Genomic DNA, 19,612 nt, shown 5'->3' on the forward strand with positions numbered 1-19,612 from the left:
TAATCGTATTTGGTCTCTTCATAAATATATCAAGGGGTTGGAGCTATTTGATTTATAATTTTTTGTCTTTCTTTTAATGGATCTCATCAACTATAATAATGTGGTTTCTATGTATATAATTGGCCACATCTTTGTTATCCAAATCATTGGCTGACACTTGTCCACTCTTTATGATAATATATTTTTATTGACCACCACCTTGCATTCTCTATCTTGATAATACTTAATTGATAGCCCTTTCAAATATTTATTTGCAAATAATTGATTGATCACTGATATAGAGTTTTTTGATATATTTATTTTCTCATACCATTTTTCTAAATCAAGTTGTATTCTCATTTGGAGGGAATTGAGATTATCAAAGAGCTTACAAATGATATTGTAAGGAAAAATAACATGTAGCATTTTGCAGACACTGCTCGGTTGTGTGATTTTATTGGAAATTAGTTATCTTCTCTATGTCATTAGTTGAATAAAAGTCTTCCAAAATTTGATCGTTATCATCTCAATGCATGTTCCATGTTCTTTGATTGTTTCTAATCGTTGTGTGTTATTGGATTGTACCAAATCAACACTTTGGACTAAGTTTGTAAACTTCCTTAAAATGTCAGATTTTATCATTAGTAATACATTGATTTGAGCTACTGTTTACTGTTTGATTTCTCTTTATTCTTTCTATCCCAATCTCTTTTCCTCTCAATGTTTTTCTTGCTGATTGGTGTACCATAACTCCTTTTCCTTTTAACACTACAATTGTTAGATTGACTTAGGGTTCAATACCCATTATTGGCTTGGCACCATAATCTGAGATGCATGAGTATACGAGTCTTAATTTTTCTTTGTCTTCATGGAATGAAAGAAATATTTAGGGCTCCTAAAGATCTTTTGTGGATGTGTTCCCCATTGAGACTTTAGAAGTTCAAGCATGATATGCTCAACTGCTAAGTACTCTGTTATGTTGGTGTACTCCCTAATAACATTATCTATCTCCTGAAAGCACACAATTGCTCATGGAAAGTGCAATGGTGAGAGAGAGCAAGTATCCTTCCAACCAAGTATCTTCTGCCATCATGAGACTCATGTTGCTTAGTCCAATATGGTCCAACCCTCTCAAATGTGTTAACCACTCACCCAACTTGTTGCTCTGCAAACCATCATTCCAAGAGAGGGAAAGGACTTTCAAGGCAAAGATGTTACCCATCTCCCTTGGAATGGTGTCGTGGAGTTGATTGTACATAAGGTCCAAGTGCTCCCATTTCTGACTCCTCAACACAAATTTCTTCTCATGCATCAAATTTCTACTTTGCATCTCAACTTCTTCTATGCAGATATATTCTTCACAGGATGGCAAGATTGATGCTCTGATACCACTTGTAATGTATCGTTTAGGACATTTACTCATTCGCCTTCTTATTTGTATAAGTTTTGATAATAATCCCTATGAGATCTTTTTCAACAGTTGATATTCTATATATATATATATATCATGAGACTCATGTTGCTTAGTCCAAGATGGTCCAACCCTCTCAAATGTGTTAACCACTCACCCAACTTGTTGCTCTGCAAACCATCATTCCAAGAGAGGGAAAGGAATTTCAAGGCAGAGATGTTACCCATCTCCCTTGGAATGGTGTCATGGAGTTGATTGTACCTAAGGTCCAAGTGCTCCCATTTCTGACTCCTCAACACAAATTTCTTCTCACGCATCAAATTTCTACTCTGCATCTCAATTTCTTCTATGCAGATGTATTCTTCACAAGATGGCAAGATCGATGCTCTGATACCACTTGTAATGTATCGTTTAGGACATCTACTCATTTGCCTTCTTATTTGTATAAGTTTTGATAATAATCCCTATGATATCTTTTTCAACAGTTGATATTCTATATATATATATATATATATATATATATATATATATATATATATATATATATAGATATAAAATTTCATAGAGACATGTCCTTTCATTAATGTTAATTATATCTAATAATTATATTATATATTAATATATTTATATATTAAGATTATATATTATATATGAATCATATTAATTACTCATAACAATATTATTTTAATATATAACAAAGATATAATTGTCATATACTATAGTACTTCAAATAGTATATATATGTATGTATATATTAATTATCTATAGCATGGCATTAAAATATCTATATATATATATATATATATATATAGAGAGAGAGAGAGAGAGAGAGAGAGAGAGAGAGAGAGTTGATATTTATAATTATATTATTATGATACAATTTATATTTGTATCTTTGTATAATTATAATATTACTATACATCTTTGATTCTTTAATATTATAAACTTTGTGTATAATAATTATCTATTATTTAATTTATATGTCAAAATGGGGATATCACATGGTTTCTCGGTTGTAGAAGGTTAATGCTTTATCCACTACATAGGCAGAGCGTGTTGCTATTACAGAGGTAGCCAAGGAGATGATATGATTTTAGTTCTTGATGGAAGAATTGAGACACCCACAAAGGGATAATTATTTATTCATAGATAGTTAGAGTGCCATTCATCTTGCAAAGAATTATGTTCTACATTCAAGGACAAAACACATACAATTGCAGTACCATTTCATTCGATCAGTTTTGGATGATGGATAGTTAAAGTAGGAGAAGATACATACAGATGATAATACAACATATATGTTTACTAAGGAGGTAACAAGGGAGAAGTTGAACTCCTCTTCAACTTTGGTTGGTTTTCTAGATTAAACAAAATAAAAGAACAACATAGTCTAGGGTGGTTCGATATTCTAGTGGGAGCTACAAGTTTAGTGATGTTAAGATCAATCTTCAAGTGGGAGATTGTTGCGACGTGGAGCCTAATCAAACTAAGAGGTTTATTCGACATGGTTTTCCCCTAGATTATTTCTATGGGGGTTTGGGGGTAGTGCCCCTTGTGGGGTCTTGGGGCAACACCCCAGTTTGCGCTCCCTGAAGTAATAAATGGCTCACTATTGTAAAAGGTGTTGGTTGCTATTTTTTCTATTGGATGACTTATTCTAGCCTTAATTTTGTAAGCAACAAAAGCTTGTATAAAATGTCTTAGGGTTAGGGATTTCATAATGTATGATGAGGTTGTAGCTTCTTGTAGTGGCATTGAGCTATAAGGGATTGCAGATTGTAATTATTGGATAATAATAATTTTGGACTTGCTATTTGTGGATGTAGCCTAGGGATTGGGTGAACCACATTAAATACTTGTGTCTTGTGTCCTCTTCTATGTAATCTATTATTTTCTGATATTGGTTATATTTGCATGTAACTGTTAGTTCTGTTTGTGGTTGATCCTAACACTAATATAAAATTAAAATAAACTTTAATCTAAACACTAATATTAATCCTAACCCTAATCCTAATTCTTTTCCTCACCTTAATCATTATTCTAATTATAGTTGTAATGTTATTTCTAACCCTCACCCTGACCACATACCTCAAACCATAACCCTCACAATGAGGTAACCCTAATTCTAACAATGATCCCAAATTAATCCTAAACCCTAAATATTTAGCATAATTTTAACTCCAAAATTAAGCATAATTATAAGGAAACAACATCTATACTTGAAATCCTAACCTATACCCAACACTAATCATATTCTAAATTCTAATCCCAACTCTTCCCCTAATTGCAATACAAATCCCAATTACAAATATGATCCTAACCCTCATCATAATCCTTTTTAAAAATTGACCCATATCTAAAATCATAACCCTAGCTATTGAGTTTCAACTATATATATTTTTATTGAAATTAAACGACCCATGATAAAAATATCACAAATTGTCCTTCTTTGGAGAGTACCTCCTAATCACTTATCATTATTAAGTTTATCTACTTTAAAGTTTATTGTATTTAGATTTCCAAAATTTACTCATATGTTGGGGTGAATTTGTTTATACCCATATCCTAATCTTGACTATAGCCTTAAATCCTCATTGTTAAACTCTAATCCTAATCCTAATTGCTAAACCCTAGTCTTAAATACCAAACCTTAGATCTTAAATGTAAAGAAAAACTATAGTCATAAATTATAAACCCTCATCCTAAATTGAAAACCTCAAAGCTAAATGTTGTACACTAAATAATAAACCTCATTCTAGCTCTAATTCTTATACCCTAATCTTAACCTAAACCATGATGCATACCCTATAACCTTAATCATAGTCTTGAACATAATAATAAACCTTAATGGTAAGCCTAACCTAAACATTCACTCTATCCTTAACCACGATATCAAATATGAATATATTACTTTTTATTTAATAAAACTATTTTATATAATTATATACATATGAACCCTAAATTATAACCCCAACCATAACACCAATCAAAATGTAAACCCAACTCTAATCCTAACCATATCCTAAATGCTAAACACTAACCTTAACTACAAGTCTACTCATAACCATGACCATAAACTCAACTTTAATACTAAATTCTAATCCTGACCATTATATAAATTGTAATCTTGAATGTTAACCCTAATTAATTTAATTTATTTAATGCTTTAAGCATGTTGTAGTTGCATACTAGCTAATATATACTTTATATGTTAAATACATTGAGATGCATTGAGGCAACAAATTTTTTCATCATTCACTTTTAACATGCATTAAAAAAAATTCAATGCTTTGATGCATCTCGACATATTTAACATATATAATATATTGACTAGTAGATAATTGAATCACACCTTTAAATCTTAATTATAGATAACTAGCAGTCGTATGCTTTTGGGCATGCAACAACGAGCCGATAGGAAATTGATTTCATTGTGATTGATAAAAAATAATATGAATATTATTATTTTATTTTTCACATGCTTTTGGGCATGCAACAATGAGCCAATAGGAAATTGATTTCATTGTGATTGATAAAAAATAATATGAATATTATTATTTTATTTTTCAATTTTTTTAATGTATATTGATTGCAACATGAAATTTTCAATAGTACAACCACTATAAAACCCTTATCGATTAAAAAACCACAAGCATGAAAAATATAAACCAAAAACTATAATGAACATGAGCATTAACCTTTAGTAATTAAAAAATAGGAAAATCTATATGAATCAAACTCATAAAGAGTTGTGGAGACAATACTTTTAAGATACACACATTTAAAAAAGTTAATTGGAGTACTTACATACTGGATGTGCTACTGAGATCAAACCACAGAATGCCTCAAGAATATTTAAAAACTATGAGGTGGAATTCAATTGATTAATATACAAATGAAAACAAAACATAGATCTTAAATACAACATTTAATCTTGAAGATCAAGCCCTTTTTTGTATTTGGGGGAGCACCACACGAAAAATTGAACATGACGTGAGAAAGGAGGATGAAAGAAAAATAAAATTAGGAAGTTTCTTTAGAAAAAATTAGAAAGTTTTTTGACAAGATTAAACATTGCTTTTTAGAATTTTTTAAAAAATGTTGTGTATCTTGAAATCTATTGTAAAATCTAAAATCTGTTTTTTGATTAAGGAAAAAACAGGGTTTGAGGGGACCTGAAACCCCTTCCAAAAACATAAGATATACGAGAAGTATCACTAGGTTTTACAAGGACTTGAACCTGAAGTTTAAAACAACACATAAAAAAACCTAGTTTTACAAGGACCTGAAACCATAAATTTAACAAAGTATGAACCCAAGTTTTACAAGGGCTTGGAACCTAGATTAAAACTGTTAAAAGGTGGAAAAAATAGTAACAACAACAAACAGAACCAACACACCGACCATAGATTAGCCACCCGCAAACTAGACCAACAACTAGATTAGCTCTTTAATGACCTTTGCTAATTCCTTGCCAACCACCCCTATACTCTAAATGATCTCTTTCACAATATAACCAGGAACCTCTTCGACTGCCTTCTTGGTACTCTGTCTTATTCTTTTGCTCAACCCCCCAAGGATCTTTGCCACCGGAGCCTCAGGAGACTTAATCAACTCTCATTGTTAGGATAAAACCATAGACATAAATAATAATTATATGCAAATATAAACAATATCAAAAAATAATAGATCACACAGAAGAGAACACAAAACACCAAGATTTAATGTGGTTCACCCAATCCCTAGGCTACGTCCACCAAACAACAGGTCCAATATTATTACGATCCAATGATTACAACCTGATTACAATCTGTAATCCCTTACCATTCAATACTGCTGCAAGAAGCAATTTTCACATCACACCTTATAAAACAATCCCTAACCCTAAGCCCTTTTATACAAGTATTTTTATCACTTTAGTGTTATAATTAATAATTACATGTTGGCCCAAAATTTCGATAATTTTTTTTTAATGTACAATACTTCCCTGATCAATCACCACAAACTAACACTCATTGATCTTTTTCACTAAACTGGTAGCTGTGACACATAAACTAGAAGTCACCATCTCCATTTTTTTCCCAATGTCTTTGACCAATTGCCAAAGTTCCATTTCATACTCTTTCAGTTTCTCAAAAATATTTTCAACTTGATTTTCCAGTTGGATTCTCTTAGTTTTTTTTTCTTGCAGATCTTTTTGCATTTCACACATTTTCCTCTTAAGCATAGTTATTTCATTATAGAGCCAGGGGTCCACTTGGAGGGAAGCATCCGTTTTCATCTTGACTTTATGAAAGAAGGATAGTTTAATTTTATCTTTGAATTCTTCATCGACCTTTTTACTAGAATCATTAGTAATGTCCTGGTTTTCGTTAAGATAGATTTGATTCTTAGAAGTAGTACCCTTTTGTTCCAGTATCTACTCCTGATTCTCTTTATTTAGGGCTTGATCTTTAATAGCAAGGGCTTTACCTTCATTATTATTCTCAGTTTCTATATTCCCCAGACTCTTAGCATTAGAAAGATCAATTTAGTGAGAGTAGGTTGAACATTTTGAGTCCCCTCATTCTGTTACGAAGCTTCAATAAATTTTTTTGACTCCGAATTCCTTTCTTTACTACTCTCCCGCTCAAGCTTAACCTCAAAAATTCCTAAAATCTGTTACAAAACTCCCATATATAAACCTAAACCTCTCGACTTACTTCGCATGAAGTCCCGAGTTTTCCACTATCCCCTAGAATGACATTGAACACTACCCTACAATGACTACGTATTGATGAGGCCCGCTCCCCCAGATGTTTTGAATGATTGTGACCCACCTGCTGCATTGAGAATAAATAGGGGGAAACCGCAGTCCTTGTTTACGGCAATGTGTGTATGGGGTAGTTGACGTCGAGAGGATGCGAGCAATCATCGTGGCTGGGGTTCTTACCCTCCTCACCAGCTCTCAAGTAAGTAGCATAGCTGCTAGTGTGCTTTTCCTCCCCCGCTCTGCTCACCGCATTAAATGCCATATGTTTTTCTGCCATCATTACAATCAGACGACAGTGATTTGGTCTTGTTCTCGAACCTTTGTACTTGTTCAACTTCATTTCTTTTCGCCAATTCTGATTCTTCTTCATGGTTTAAATCTTCTATCTGCTTAACGGGATCAAATAATATACTTCTGTTGGAGTTGTCTCTGCCCCCAGTTACGGGCAGTGGTGACTCCAAAATGGATTACTCTTTGGACATTTTTTGTCGAAGTTCAGATTCGGACTAATCATCTGATCCTAGATGCGCAGTCACCTAAGTAGTCATATAAAACCGACACCGGCACTGAACTGTTACAGGCCATTACGCATATTAGTCACTGCGAACATGCATTTTTAGGTTAATTTCGGCTAGGGAGTTCACAGGAAGTAAGTTTAGGGCGATCTTTATTAACAATCTGTTAATTTAACTTTTGTTCATATTGCAATCTGTTGAGGGTAAATCACGATCAGTTCACTAAATTGAATTTTGGCTAGGTAAATATTAATCCAGCGCTTGACATATGATGAGAAACTTTGTGTTAAACATATTTGAAAGGGGCAGTCTACTATCTATTTGATCTGAACACGTTAGCCAATAACCACATGAATTTAAGCTCGACATTTACCTCATGGATGCAAGCAGTTTTGGATTGGTGATTATTGGGAAATGTGAGCCCTGAGTTCATATGGATTTATCCTATTAGTCACAGAGTTGTGAAATTTTAATTCTTATTTTTAATTTTTTCTCTGACGGTTTTCTGTGTTTTCTGCGTTAAATATCTGATTCCGTTCTTAAAAAAAATATGATTATCAATTTTAGTAAATAATTCCCCTTTTACTTACCACGGTTGAGTCCCCACTGATATGCTTCCCGTTCCATGTTTATGATTTAATTTTATGGCGTTAGTCATTCCGCTAACCCATTTATTTTACTTAAGATTGAGTAATCTGATTAAAATTTTGATGAGATTTTCGGTCTTTATTTTGATTTTTATATATCAACCAGATTGTAATTTTTAGTGTAAGGAAAATTATAGCACAACAAAGAATTCAAGTCCTGCAATAACTTTATCAATAGGAATAACATATTATCAACCGTCCAATCCACCACCTGAATTCTCAGGGCTCTCTAGCTGCTGGTAAATAACATCAACATAAATCCTTAACAATATGATTATTGTTACCGTCAAATAGATTCTTCATCTCCTATACATACCATTTCTTCATCCCCCTGTACAACATGAGTTGCATCACCTGGGATATGATTTGGTCTTGTCTCCTCTTGTGTTTGTCCATGACAGTGAAAGTTGAACTTTGTCGTGCATCATTGTGGTTTCCATTTCAATGCTTTGCACTTGTTGCACACGTGGTTCCATTGAAAACGTGAATGAAGGATTTGAGTTTTGGTGATCAAGAGAATTGCATAGGTCTCGTGAGACCCATGACCCTTGATATTAGCATCTTCATCCTCCTTATTGGTCCCTTTTAAATTTTTAATTATCCTGCATGGAAGCTATATCTCTTCCCACTTTCTTTTCCTGGGCTCGCCCTTCTTCTAATTGGATTCTCTCAGAGAAACTCTTGGTAACATTAAGTTCAAGACTTAAATCTTGCTTAAAAATTCATCTAGTTTTTTGCTTAGAAAATCCTATACTACTTTTTACTTTCCTCTTATAATGAGATAGTGTGTGTTCTAAACAAACCTTTAATCATTGTCATCGACTTTATCAGTAATGTCTGCTAATGCTTTCAGTTTTCCATAGGCCATTTTGTGGTTAGTCTGTTGCATTGAAGGTTCACAACCTTCAAAAGCATTCAGAGCCATATATTTGTAAACATTGACCATTATCTTGCTAGTTTCAGCTTCACCAATTTGCTTTTAATGTAGAGGAGGGAAGCGCTAATGTTGCACTTCTCCATTTTTAGGCAAACTGCCTCTACTTCTGAGTTTATAATTATACCTCCTACTCCTTTCACCATGTTTTTTGCTAGTGTAGATGTGCCTGAGATCAAATAATTCTGAGGAAACAATTAGAGAGTTTTTTTTTTCGACTGATTGTTCAACAAAACAGGTTTAGAAGATGAGAATAAATTTACATACAAAGGCTATACTTTCTTTGGACAAAACTAGATTCTTCTCAAGAATATGACTAGTGTGAGAAACTATGCATCCATACATGAAATTGCAAATCATACATAAATCCTTGCCTTCGCAAAAAATGTCAAGCTTCAAACCTTGCCAATATGATAAGGCCAAAAACAAAATATCCAATCACATTGTCCTATGTGACTCAAGCAAGCCGGGGAAAATAGAAGGAACACTCTAGATATTGGCATAGATCATAAAGTGCAAAGTAAGGCAAGTTAGCTTAAAATAACAAAAAATTGTATTGGGTCAGATGCAAGCTGTAGAAAGGAAAGAATATGCAAGAAAAGGAAGTGCAAATATAGCTTCCATGACAAAGGTGACGGGTAGACAACATATTCATTATTACCATGAAGTCAAAATGGAAAGATCCGACCTTCCAAATTTGCACAAGACCAAAATGTAGAATGCTCATGCCACTTGGAAACTACAATCAGACTATTAACATGTTGAATATAGGTTTTCTTAGAATGGATATGGTCAATGCTATGATGGTATCTAATCATCTCTATGCAAAGTGTAAATGCTCTTTCCTATAAGTTAAACCTAGTCAACCTTAGTTGGATGCATTTGCAGTTTCTTAGAACTAGGCTAATAAACATTAACCTTGGTTAAGATTACTAAACAAGCATTTACAAAATATGCTTATTAGTACAGTGGGGAAAACTAACACACTAGGAGGTGCTCTCAATCAGAAACTTACCACAAAAAATCCATTTTGTTTGAAGATAGCATCAGTTTTCCAGCAAACAGCTTCATTTCTTTTTAATTTCCCTAAAGCTAATCAATCACTTGAATTTTATAAAATATTCTATGCAGGCAAGCTAACTAAAATTACTCTTTTAAAATAGAGATACACTTAAGGAGGAAATATGGAGTGTGGTTATGGTTATGAGTGTGGTTATTATTATGATAATAGATAGTCATCTATTATTAGTTAATGGTAATCTATTGTAAATATCTAGTCAGCTTTAGTTTGCTTTTGCTTTTTTAGCTTTCTCTGTTAGAATAGAATGTTTTTATTCTTTATGATCATTTCTTAAGGAAACATTGTTTTATTTTTTTGTATATAATGACCTTTTGGTCTTTGTTAATAACAAGCAAGTATTTTACCAATTACTTCCGTAATATGGTATCAGAGCGTAGACTTCAATTTTTTTTGAATTTTTTATAATTTCTTTCGAAATTATCTGCTCCAAAAATTTCAATTTTTTTTTTGAAGTCTTTCATGGTTTTTTACGTGCTTCGTAATACCTAGTCACGGCTAGGGTTTCAGAGACAAAAATCTGTGAATTCGTTTGAAAAAAAAAGGTGTATTTTCTTGGGCATTTTTTCCTTAAAATTGCAATTTGCAAATAAGTGATTTCTTGGGCATTATTTTTTTTTGGGCTTTTTGGTCTGTGCTGTCCCTGCAAAAAAACACCTCTGTTCTGAATAAATTCAGCCATCTTTTTGCTAGCAAAACACCCTTTTTTCTGCAATTTCAACCATTAATGGCCTCCAGCTAGGTTTTTCTTCAAAACCCTAATTTTTGGGCTCAAATTTTTTTGATCACAAATTCTTGGTGGGTTTTTCGAGAGCTCAACTGGGTTGTTGTCTGTTTTTCTGAGTGCTTCGTTTTTTGTGCTTTGATTTTCAAGCCAATGGATCGAGAAAATGACACCATATTCCTTTTGGGTTTTTCAAGCTCTCTTCTGGGTCACTCTCCGATTTTTCTAGGTCTTCCGTTTTTTGCCTCGAAGAACTTGCCTTCATAGATTTTCACAGTGTTCATTGAAAAGCGTGCCATGGCATCTTTGACAAACATTTTGGTCGAGCACAACTCCAAATTCAATGGTCAAAATTATGTCACTTGGAAGCAGTGGATCATCACAATTTTTGAATATCGGAACACTGATCAACTTGTACTGGGTGTTACGAAGTGTCCGACTTCTTCGGGTCCTGATTAGGATACATGGGATCTGAATAATCGAGAGGCGGTGATGCTTCTTAAACTATCTGTGGTTGATGATCAACTTTCTTAGATTCCATCCGGCAAGACAACTGTCGAGATTTGGACACATCTCAAAGGTCTTCATGAGACTTTTGACAAAAGCAAATCTTTCTTTTTGAAGAACACTATTTTCTATTGTCATGGATGAGCGAACCTTGCTCTAGGCACACCTGAATAGGATTCAGGAAATCCGTGATCAGTTACTTGCCATTAGTCGCATGATGGAGGAAGAGGATATTGCGGTTATCACTCTTCAGAGTTTACCAAAGTCCAATGAGCATTTTATTGAGACTCTCAACATTACATCTACTGGTGTTTAGTTGAAGTTCACTGATCTCTGAACACTGCTGCTTTAGCAAACTCGGTGGAAACAACAGTGCGGTAGTAGCTCCAGCTCTAGCTCCACAAAGCAAGCCTTTGCTGCTAAATCCTTTTAGAAGGATAAAGGCAAGTTTTATCAGCCATCTCAGTAGAAGTCTTCTGCTCTAGCATCAGATGGTTCTCAAAAGAACATTCAATGCAACTACTGGCACAAGTTTGGACACATGAAGGTTGAATGTTGGAAACGCTTAGCTGCACAATCTAAGCAATTAGGTTCGCAACCCAAAGTGAACAGTGCAGAGCACACTGAGCAGGCAGAGTCTGCCTTTTACGCCTTCATGGCTAAAAGACTTGTAGATCATGTGAAGTTGTCTGCTTGGTACATTGATTCAGGTGCCTCTCGTCATTTCACTCATCGTAGAGACTGGTTTACTGACTACTAGCCTTATTTAGACTGTTTTTTTTGGTGGCAGAGAAGAGTACACGGTTGCCAGTAAAGGCAACATTTAGATTTAGTCTGTTGGGAGGAATCTCATATTTCTTGATGTGTATTACGTTCCAAGGATGGAACTAAATCTACTCTCAGTCAGTTTGTTACTACGACATTCTCCACACTTGGATGTCACCTTCAGTTAACATTAGTGCACCACCACTGATCGGGCGACTAAGTCTACTGTTGCACTAGGTCTTGAGGATCATGGTCTTATCAAACTTACTGATTTTGGCGATTCTCAGGACTTAGCTATGGCTGCTCAACGGTCTTCTATGAGCACACTTTGGCATCAACAATATGGGCACTTAAATGTGCATTATCTCTCACAACTTGCTTGGGATGAGCTTGTTCTTAGATTGCCAGAGATTCAGACTCAACAACTTGAAGTTTGTGACGCATGCCAGGCTGGGAAGCAACATCGCACACCTTTCACCAGTGGCGACTCATGGCGAGCTTCTCAGGTACTTCAGCTTGTACATGCTGATATCTGTGGACCTATGGCCACTCCTGTTCTTGGGTCCAACTTCTTGGATACATATGGCATCAAACGCCAATTAACCACACCCCACACGCTATAACAAAACAATGTAGTTGAATGTCAGAACATGACAATCACCGAGATGGCTTGATCCATACTTGAACACAGACATGTTCCGAAGAAGTTTTGGGCAGAAGTAGTTAACACCGTGGTTTATCTGTTGAACCGGTCACCTACAGTGGTGGTTAAAGGTAAAACTCTGGAAGAGGCTTGGTCAAGTTGCAAGCTCAGAATTAGTCACTTGAAGGTTTTTGGCTCCCTTGCTTTTGTTTTGATCCCTGATGCGTTACGCACCAAGTTGGATTCCAAGAGTCAGAAACTCATGCTTGTGGATACAACAATCTTCACAAAGTCTATTGCCTGATCAATGTTGAGACATCTCGTCTCATCTACAATCGTGATGTAGTCTTTGATGAGCAACACAAACCATTCATGCTTGTTTCTCTTGTTCTTGATCCAGCAGACCAGCCTATGAAGGCTCATGATTTGGGAGTTCGACTCCCATTAGGTCCATCTAATGGGAGGGCTCCAATAGATCCGACAGCTCCAGTTAAACCAGTGATACCTGTACACACACCTCCAACTTCTCCTGCAAATCACCTCACTTTGTAGATGCTTCACCTGCGTTTGATCCAGATTCTTCTGATGAGGAACCTAATCATCATGCATCTCTTGATACTAATGTTGGTCATTCTCCTATCAGGCCTAAGTGGTGGGCTAAGATACTTGCTGATCTTCGTGATGATGAGCTCATTGATGGAAGAATGGCTCGGAAAAAGATCAAAGCTAGAGTTTGTTAACTTTGCTCTCGTGGACAACATTCATAGTGTGTTGAACCTCAAACATACTCCGAGGCTAAAGGAATTCCAGAGTGGGAACAAGCCATGACATCTGAACACCAAAGCTTGCTGAAGAACAACACCTGGGTCCTTTTGGATCTTTCACCAGGGAAGAAACCCATTGGCTGCAAATGGGTCTATAAAATCAAATACAATCGGACGGTACTTTGGATAAGTACAAAGCTCGTTTAGTGGCGAAGGGCTTTTCTCAACGTCAGGGCATTGATTATGAGGAGACCTTTGCTTTTACTGCAAAGATGAGCATTATCAGATTAGTCCTATCCATGGCAAAATAGTTTGGCTGGAAGGTTCATCAGATGGATGTCAAGAGTGCTTTCCTGAATGGTGATCTCCATGAAGAGGTCTGCATGACGCAACCTTCTGTTTTCAAGGTTGTTAGTAAAGATCATCAGGTTCTTAGATTGATAAAAGCCCTCTATGGCTTGAAGCAGGCCCCTCAGGCATGGTACATAAAAATTGATAAGTACCTCAGTGATCAAGGCTTCAAGAGGAGTTCTTCAGACTCAAATCTGTACATCAAGACTACTGACAGTGATATCATCCTTTTGGTTATTTATGTGGATGATTTGATCATCATTGACAGCTTGACATCTTTGATTCAGGGAATCAAACAGAACTTATGCTAGTCTTTTGATATGATTGACCTTGGGCTCATGCATTATTGCCTAGGTGTTGAAGTTTGGCACCAGTGTTTTGGTATTTCATCTCTCAGTCCAAATATGCTAGGGGCTTATTAGACAAATTCCATATGCAGGATTGCAAGCCTGCATCTACACCTATGGAGAAAGGTCTCAAGCGATCTATAAAGTCTAATTCTCTTTCTATTGATGATACTACATATATGCAACTAGTAGGCAGCCTCAGCTACCTCTTTGCTACTAGGCCTAATATCAGCTTCGTAGTCAGCTATATTCCACGCTTTATGACAGCTCTTAAGGCTGATCATTGGATGGTAGCAAAGCGTGTGCTTCGTTATGTGAAGGGCACTTTAGATTATGGACTTTTGTACTCTCGAAGTTCTAATCCTAAACTCAGTGGGTTCATAGATTCAGATTGGACCGGCTCTGTTGATGATAAAAAGTCAACATCTGGGTATGTGTTTTGTTTGGGATCCGGTGCAGTCACATGGACCATTAAGAAGCAGCAGGCAGTTTCTCTCTCCTCTACAGAGGTCGAATATTGAGGGACTATTAAGGCAGGATGTGAAGCTGTTTGGCTTTGTCGGATGCTTGGGGATATGCAGATGTCACAAGTAGGACTGACTACTCTGTTTGTCGATAATGAAGGTGTTATCAAGTTAGCATGAAATCCAATCTTCCATGAACGAACCAAGCATGTGGTTGTTCATTGTCATTACATACGACAGTTGGTTGAAGACGGGACTATAGATTTGCAGTATGTTCCTACCACAGATCAGACTGCAGACATTCTCACCAAGCCTCTTGGTCCTGATAAGTTTGTCAAATTCAGAGGACAGCTTGGTGATCTGGATAGATTAACCATTAAGGGAGGGTATTACGATAATAGATAGTCGTCTATTATTAGTGAATGGTAATCTATTGTAAATATCTAGTTAGCTTTAGTTTGCTTTTGCTTTTTTAGCTTTCTTTGTTAGAATAGAATGATTCTATTCTTTACGATCATTTCCTAAGGAAACATCATTTTATTTTTTTGTATATAATGTTTCAGTCTCTGTTAATAACAAACAAGTATTTTACCAATTGCTTCTGTAATAGTTATGGCCTATTCTTGACTTGAAAGTAATTATCCACAATATTTTATTGTATTAAAATATTTTATCTGATTGCTTATTAAAATATGCATTAGTGTGAGGTGAGATTTACATAGTTACTAAAGAGTCGTCGAGGAGAAGTTCAAGTAAATTTGTGTACATTTTGTAACATAATAACATATAGGCTATCATAATTTCTTCCCTAGTGTGTTGGCTTGACCTATAATTGATCTTGTTACTTGGATATAGTGAATTATAATAGATAGGACAACCCTAGTCAATTAGATATTGATTTTGAAAGATGAATTCATGCACTTTGTTTGGAATATTTTTTGTGTTTGATAGATTGAGGTTTCTAAAATATGTATTCTAATCTCCTATAAATTGCTAAAATATTTTAGGATTTCTGTTAAATTTTAGAGGACTCATATTCTTGTTTCATTGATAGTATAAGTGAGGGTGTAATGTTCCATATCCTGTGGAGAATAAAGCATTACAAGATGAGCCAAGAGACTTGGGAAAGCTCAAAAGGCATTGTTGATGTATAGTAGTTTCAATCAGAAAAACCTTACAATATATATAATTATGAGACATTATATATATAAAAAATTTATTATTATATAAATTATCAAATTTTACAAATAGACATGTCCCTTGGGACATGTCTCATCATAACTTATGCTTGATATAAAAATACGAGAGAGTTGTCTTTGGAACACACATATACCATATACAGGCAGTGTTAATACACTTACAGCAATCCTAATAAATTAACAGGCATTAAGTTTGCTAATACAAAACCATTCAAGATACCAACATTTTGAAAAAGAAATGGCTATCATCAAAAAGAAAAATTGACCTAACCAAAAAATACTGTTGAAATAATAGTGTCGTTCAGATAAATTGGATGACAATATTAATAAAATGATCTGTAGGTAATATGCATGCATATACATCAATATACATTGTGTATATTGATGGATACACATCCACATTAAATAAAAAATTGTTACATTGATTATAATTATCACCCACGATAATCTGATAATTATTTCCAAGTATAAATCTGATTTAATCGATCTGCACTTGATTGATTTGTATTTCCATTTGTATGCATTGATGACAAAGCAATACTACATCAGATCTGAGTCTGATTATGACTGTTTATATTGCTGATGACAACTACCTTAATTAAGAGTGTGTTAGTGCTGATTTGGAACGGTGATATTAAGGTAACACAAGGGTATATGTCAATGAATAGACATGTCTCCACTCATGTGGAGGCATGTCTATTCATTGGCATGACTAAGAATTTATATATATGTATAGCCCGATCGGTGTAGAGGGCAAGTACATAAATCATAACAGTGCAAGCCCTTTCTAGAGTTTGATCTATATTGTCTATTCAGATCTGAAGCACAACAGTCAGAATTATAATATTGGTTTCTCAGAATTCTTGCAATACTTCATATATATGATTGCAACTCCATTCTGATTATAACCTGCAAAAGAAATAGGACAATAAGGATATCATTCAAGAGACATGAAAAATTTAAAGAGATACATATTGTAATCTGCAAAAAATCTTGTTCAAATTAACAAATATAAAGTACACTTTTAATGAGGAGATTAATTTCTAGATGATCAAGGCTTTGAATTTTCCTGTATTTGACCTTAACACCAAGTTTTAGGAAAGAGCACTCTAAAAGCTCCATTGATGGTAGGGTAAAAACAATGATATCCAACCTCCATCTTGAAGAATGAATTAAAGGTTTTCAATAATTAAAAGGTAAATAAATAGCATGATATCATGCCGATTTCAATAAATAGTGAACATCATGAATATTTTAAGGGTGATCTTGATGGTAAGCCAGTGGACAAGATAAATAATGGACAAAAGTAAAACAGCAATATAAAAAGTAAACTGAAGTTGATAAAATAAATTAGGAAAAGGTGTGATCAAGAAGGTAGACAAGTTGTAATCAGCAAGAGGCACGTCTCTTCCAAAAGTCACATATCCTCAAGAAAACAAGGGATAGAAACAGAGAAGGCCACAGCAGGGATGAGAATGGAATGAAGAAACAGAGTGAATGCATATTTAAGAGGCAGAGCTAATCCTAAACAAAGGGATAGCAGTTAGTTAATACTTATGACAGTGATTAATTAGTAAGAGTTGGCATCTTAATTACATTGTATGTATCAATTCAGTTATGAAGAAAACATGCATGACCAAGGTTGTGTCCATAATCCTCCCTTTGAGGGACATCTAAAGCAGATCCTCGTTGGAAATAGGGATAAGGAGGCAATCACTCAAGTATGATCACATCAAGAAACATGGACAAGCATTTATAGCAGTAAATAAGTGAATGGATTCTAAAGCATCTACAATATTGAAATATATATTATCAACAGCGATTTAAATAAAGAAATCACTCAAATACATTCATAGACATTTCATCAGATCAATCAATAAAAATACATCTTCAGATATCAGTCATGATCATTATGAATCAATCCAATATATCTTTCAGCTCTTAATATTATTGGCAGCCGTTAGCAAACATGTCTTCGGAGAATATAACCATCAGACAACATCTGCAGAAATATAAGTGTTGGATCTGCAGATTAGTAATTAAAACTTATCAACACCAAGGCCAGATCAAATGAAAGCATCAAGTATCAGCAGATGATATCAGATCGGATATGAGTGTACAGTTCATCAATAGATAGCAGTTGAGGAATTGCAATCTAACCATACATTCAAGTTTTCAACATATTGGTATAAATAATACTCACATCATATTTGTCAGTCCTATATATAAATGCATATATTGATCTTTGTGTGTGAGATTTCTGCTTAAGTGTATGCCTCTGATAAAAAACAGATATACATACTGTCTGATCCACATTAAGTGGGAGAGGGCCTGAGATGTAAGAGAAGAGTGGCGAGCGAGCTTGTAAGTAGGCTGTCCTAGAAGTACAATTATGACCAAGGACAAAGAGGGCAGTTACAAAGTCAAGCAATCCCTTACAACCTCTGTCTGACTTTACAAGATGACAGTTGTTTGCAGGGAGACGTGACTTGTTTGAGGAGAGTAAGTACAAGCTGCTAAGAAAGAGGGCTGTGGTAGACATCCACTCTTAGGCTTGGTGTACAAATGGCTTCTGATAACCCCAACATGTCTCTTCCCCTACCATGTTTTTACTTTATGAATATAATGCAGCTTGACTAATCCTAGTGATTATATATATATATATATATATACACTTCATATGTCTTTCATGTTGTGATTATGGGATCCAAATTTAGGATCATATTGTTGAGGAAAGGTTAATTTGGTAAGATGTAACACTAACCCTAATTTTGTTGCAATTGTGATTTTAGGGCAAATTACGAAGGGGACAATACATGCAAAATATGACCTATTTAAACCACTTCTACTTACTCGACTTAACAAATTCCGCATTATCTCGTACGAAGACCGTAGATTTAGCAAATTCTACATTATCTCATAGGAAGACCATATCATCATTGAATATGACATCATTGGGAATGTAATTTTTGCACTTTGCATTTAGAAGGGAGACACAGCATTTAGCTTCAATATCTGCTATTATAATGGATTTCATTTCTTCACATGTTGCTAATGGCCTCCTTGAATGGTCTTGGTTAACTTGGGAGTATCCTCATTCAAGATCCAACATGCTTTATGTAGGCAGCGATCTAAGATCACTGTTTTTAGAGAGTTCGTAGAGGGGTTACCTTGAAAATAAGTTGCACCTGGGATACATTGCCTTGAAAAACTTACAACCACAACACGAGAAACAAAATAAGCACACACCAAAAGCTTATAGAAGGGCAAATGGAGAGCAGTTTTTTTCAAATCCTCACAAACACGAGTTACCTTGAAATAAGTTGCACCTGAGATACATTGCCTTGAAAAACTTACAACCACAACATGAGAAACAAAATAAGCACACCCAAAAGCTTATAGAAGGGCAAATGGAGAGCAATTTTTTTCAAATCCTCACAAATATCATGGGAGAATGACATTAGATGCCATGTTAAATTGATAAGCGTTGAACATCTTATCAAGGGATAGTAGTACTCTTAGATTTTCAACT

At 34.8% G+C, this 19,612-nt stretch overlaps 1 protein-coding gene across 1 annotated transcript in view; it reads left to right on the forward strand.

Moving 5' to 3' along the window:
- The first annotated feature begins 7,253 nt into the window (after positions 1-7,253).
- The window catches only part of LOC149548226 (Nucleotide-sugar transporter family protein), an 80,280-nt gene continuing 67,921 nt past the window's right edge, over positions 7,254-19,612 (forward strand). Inside the window, exon 1 of the mRNA XM_089792277.1 lies at positions 7,254-7,341. Within this exon, the coding sequence (XP_089648403.1) occupies positions 7,291-7,341 (51 nt within the window). The 5' untranslated portion in view covers positions 7,254-7,290. The remainder of the gene's footprint in view (positions 7,342-19,612) is intronic.

Source organism: Cupressus sempervirens, chromosome 7 (genome assembly GCF_028749045.1).
Source record: "Cupressus sempervirens isolate cs-2001-9-10 chromosome 7, ASM2874904v1, whole genome shotgun sequence".
NCBI lineage: Eukaryota > Viridiplantae > Streptophyta > Pinopsida > Cupressales > Cupressaceae > Cupressus > Cupressus sempervirens.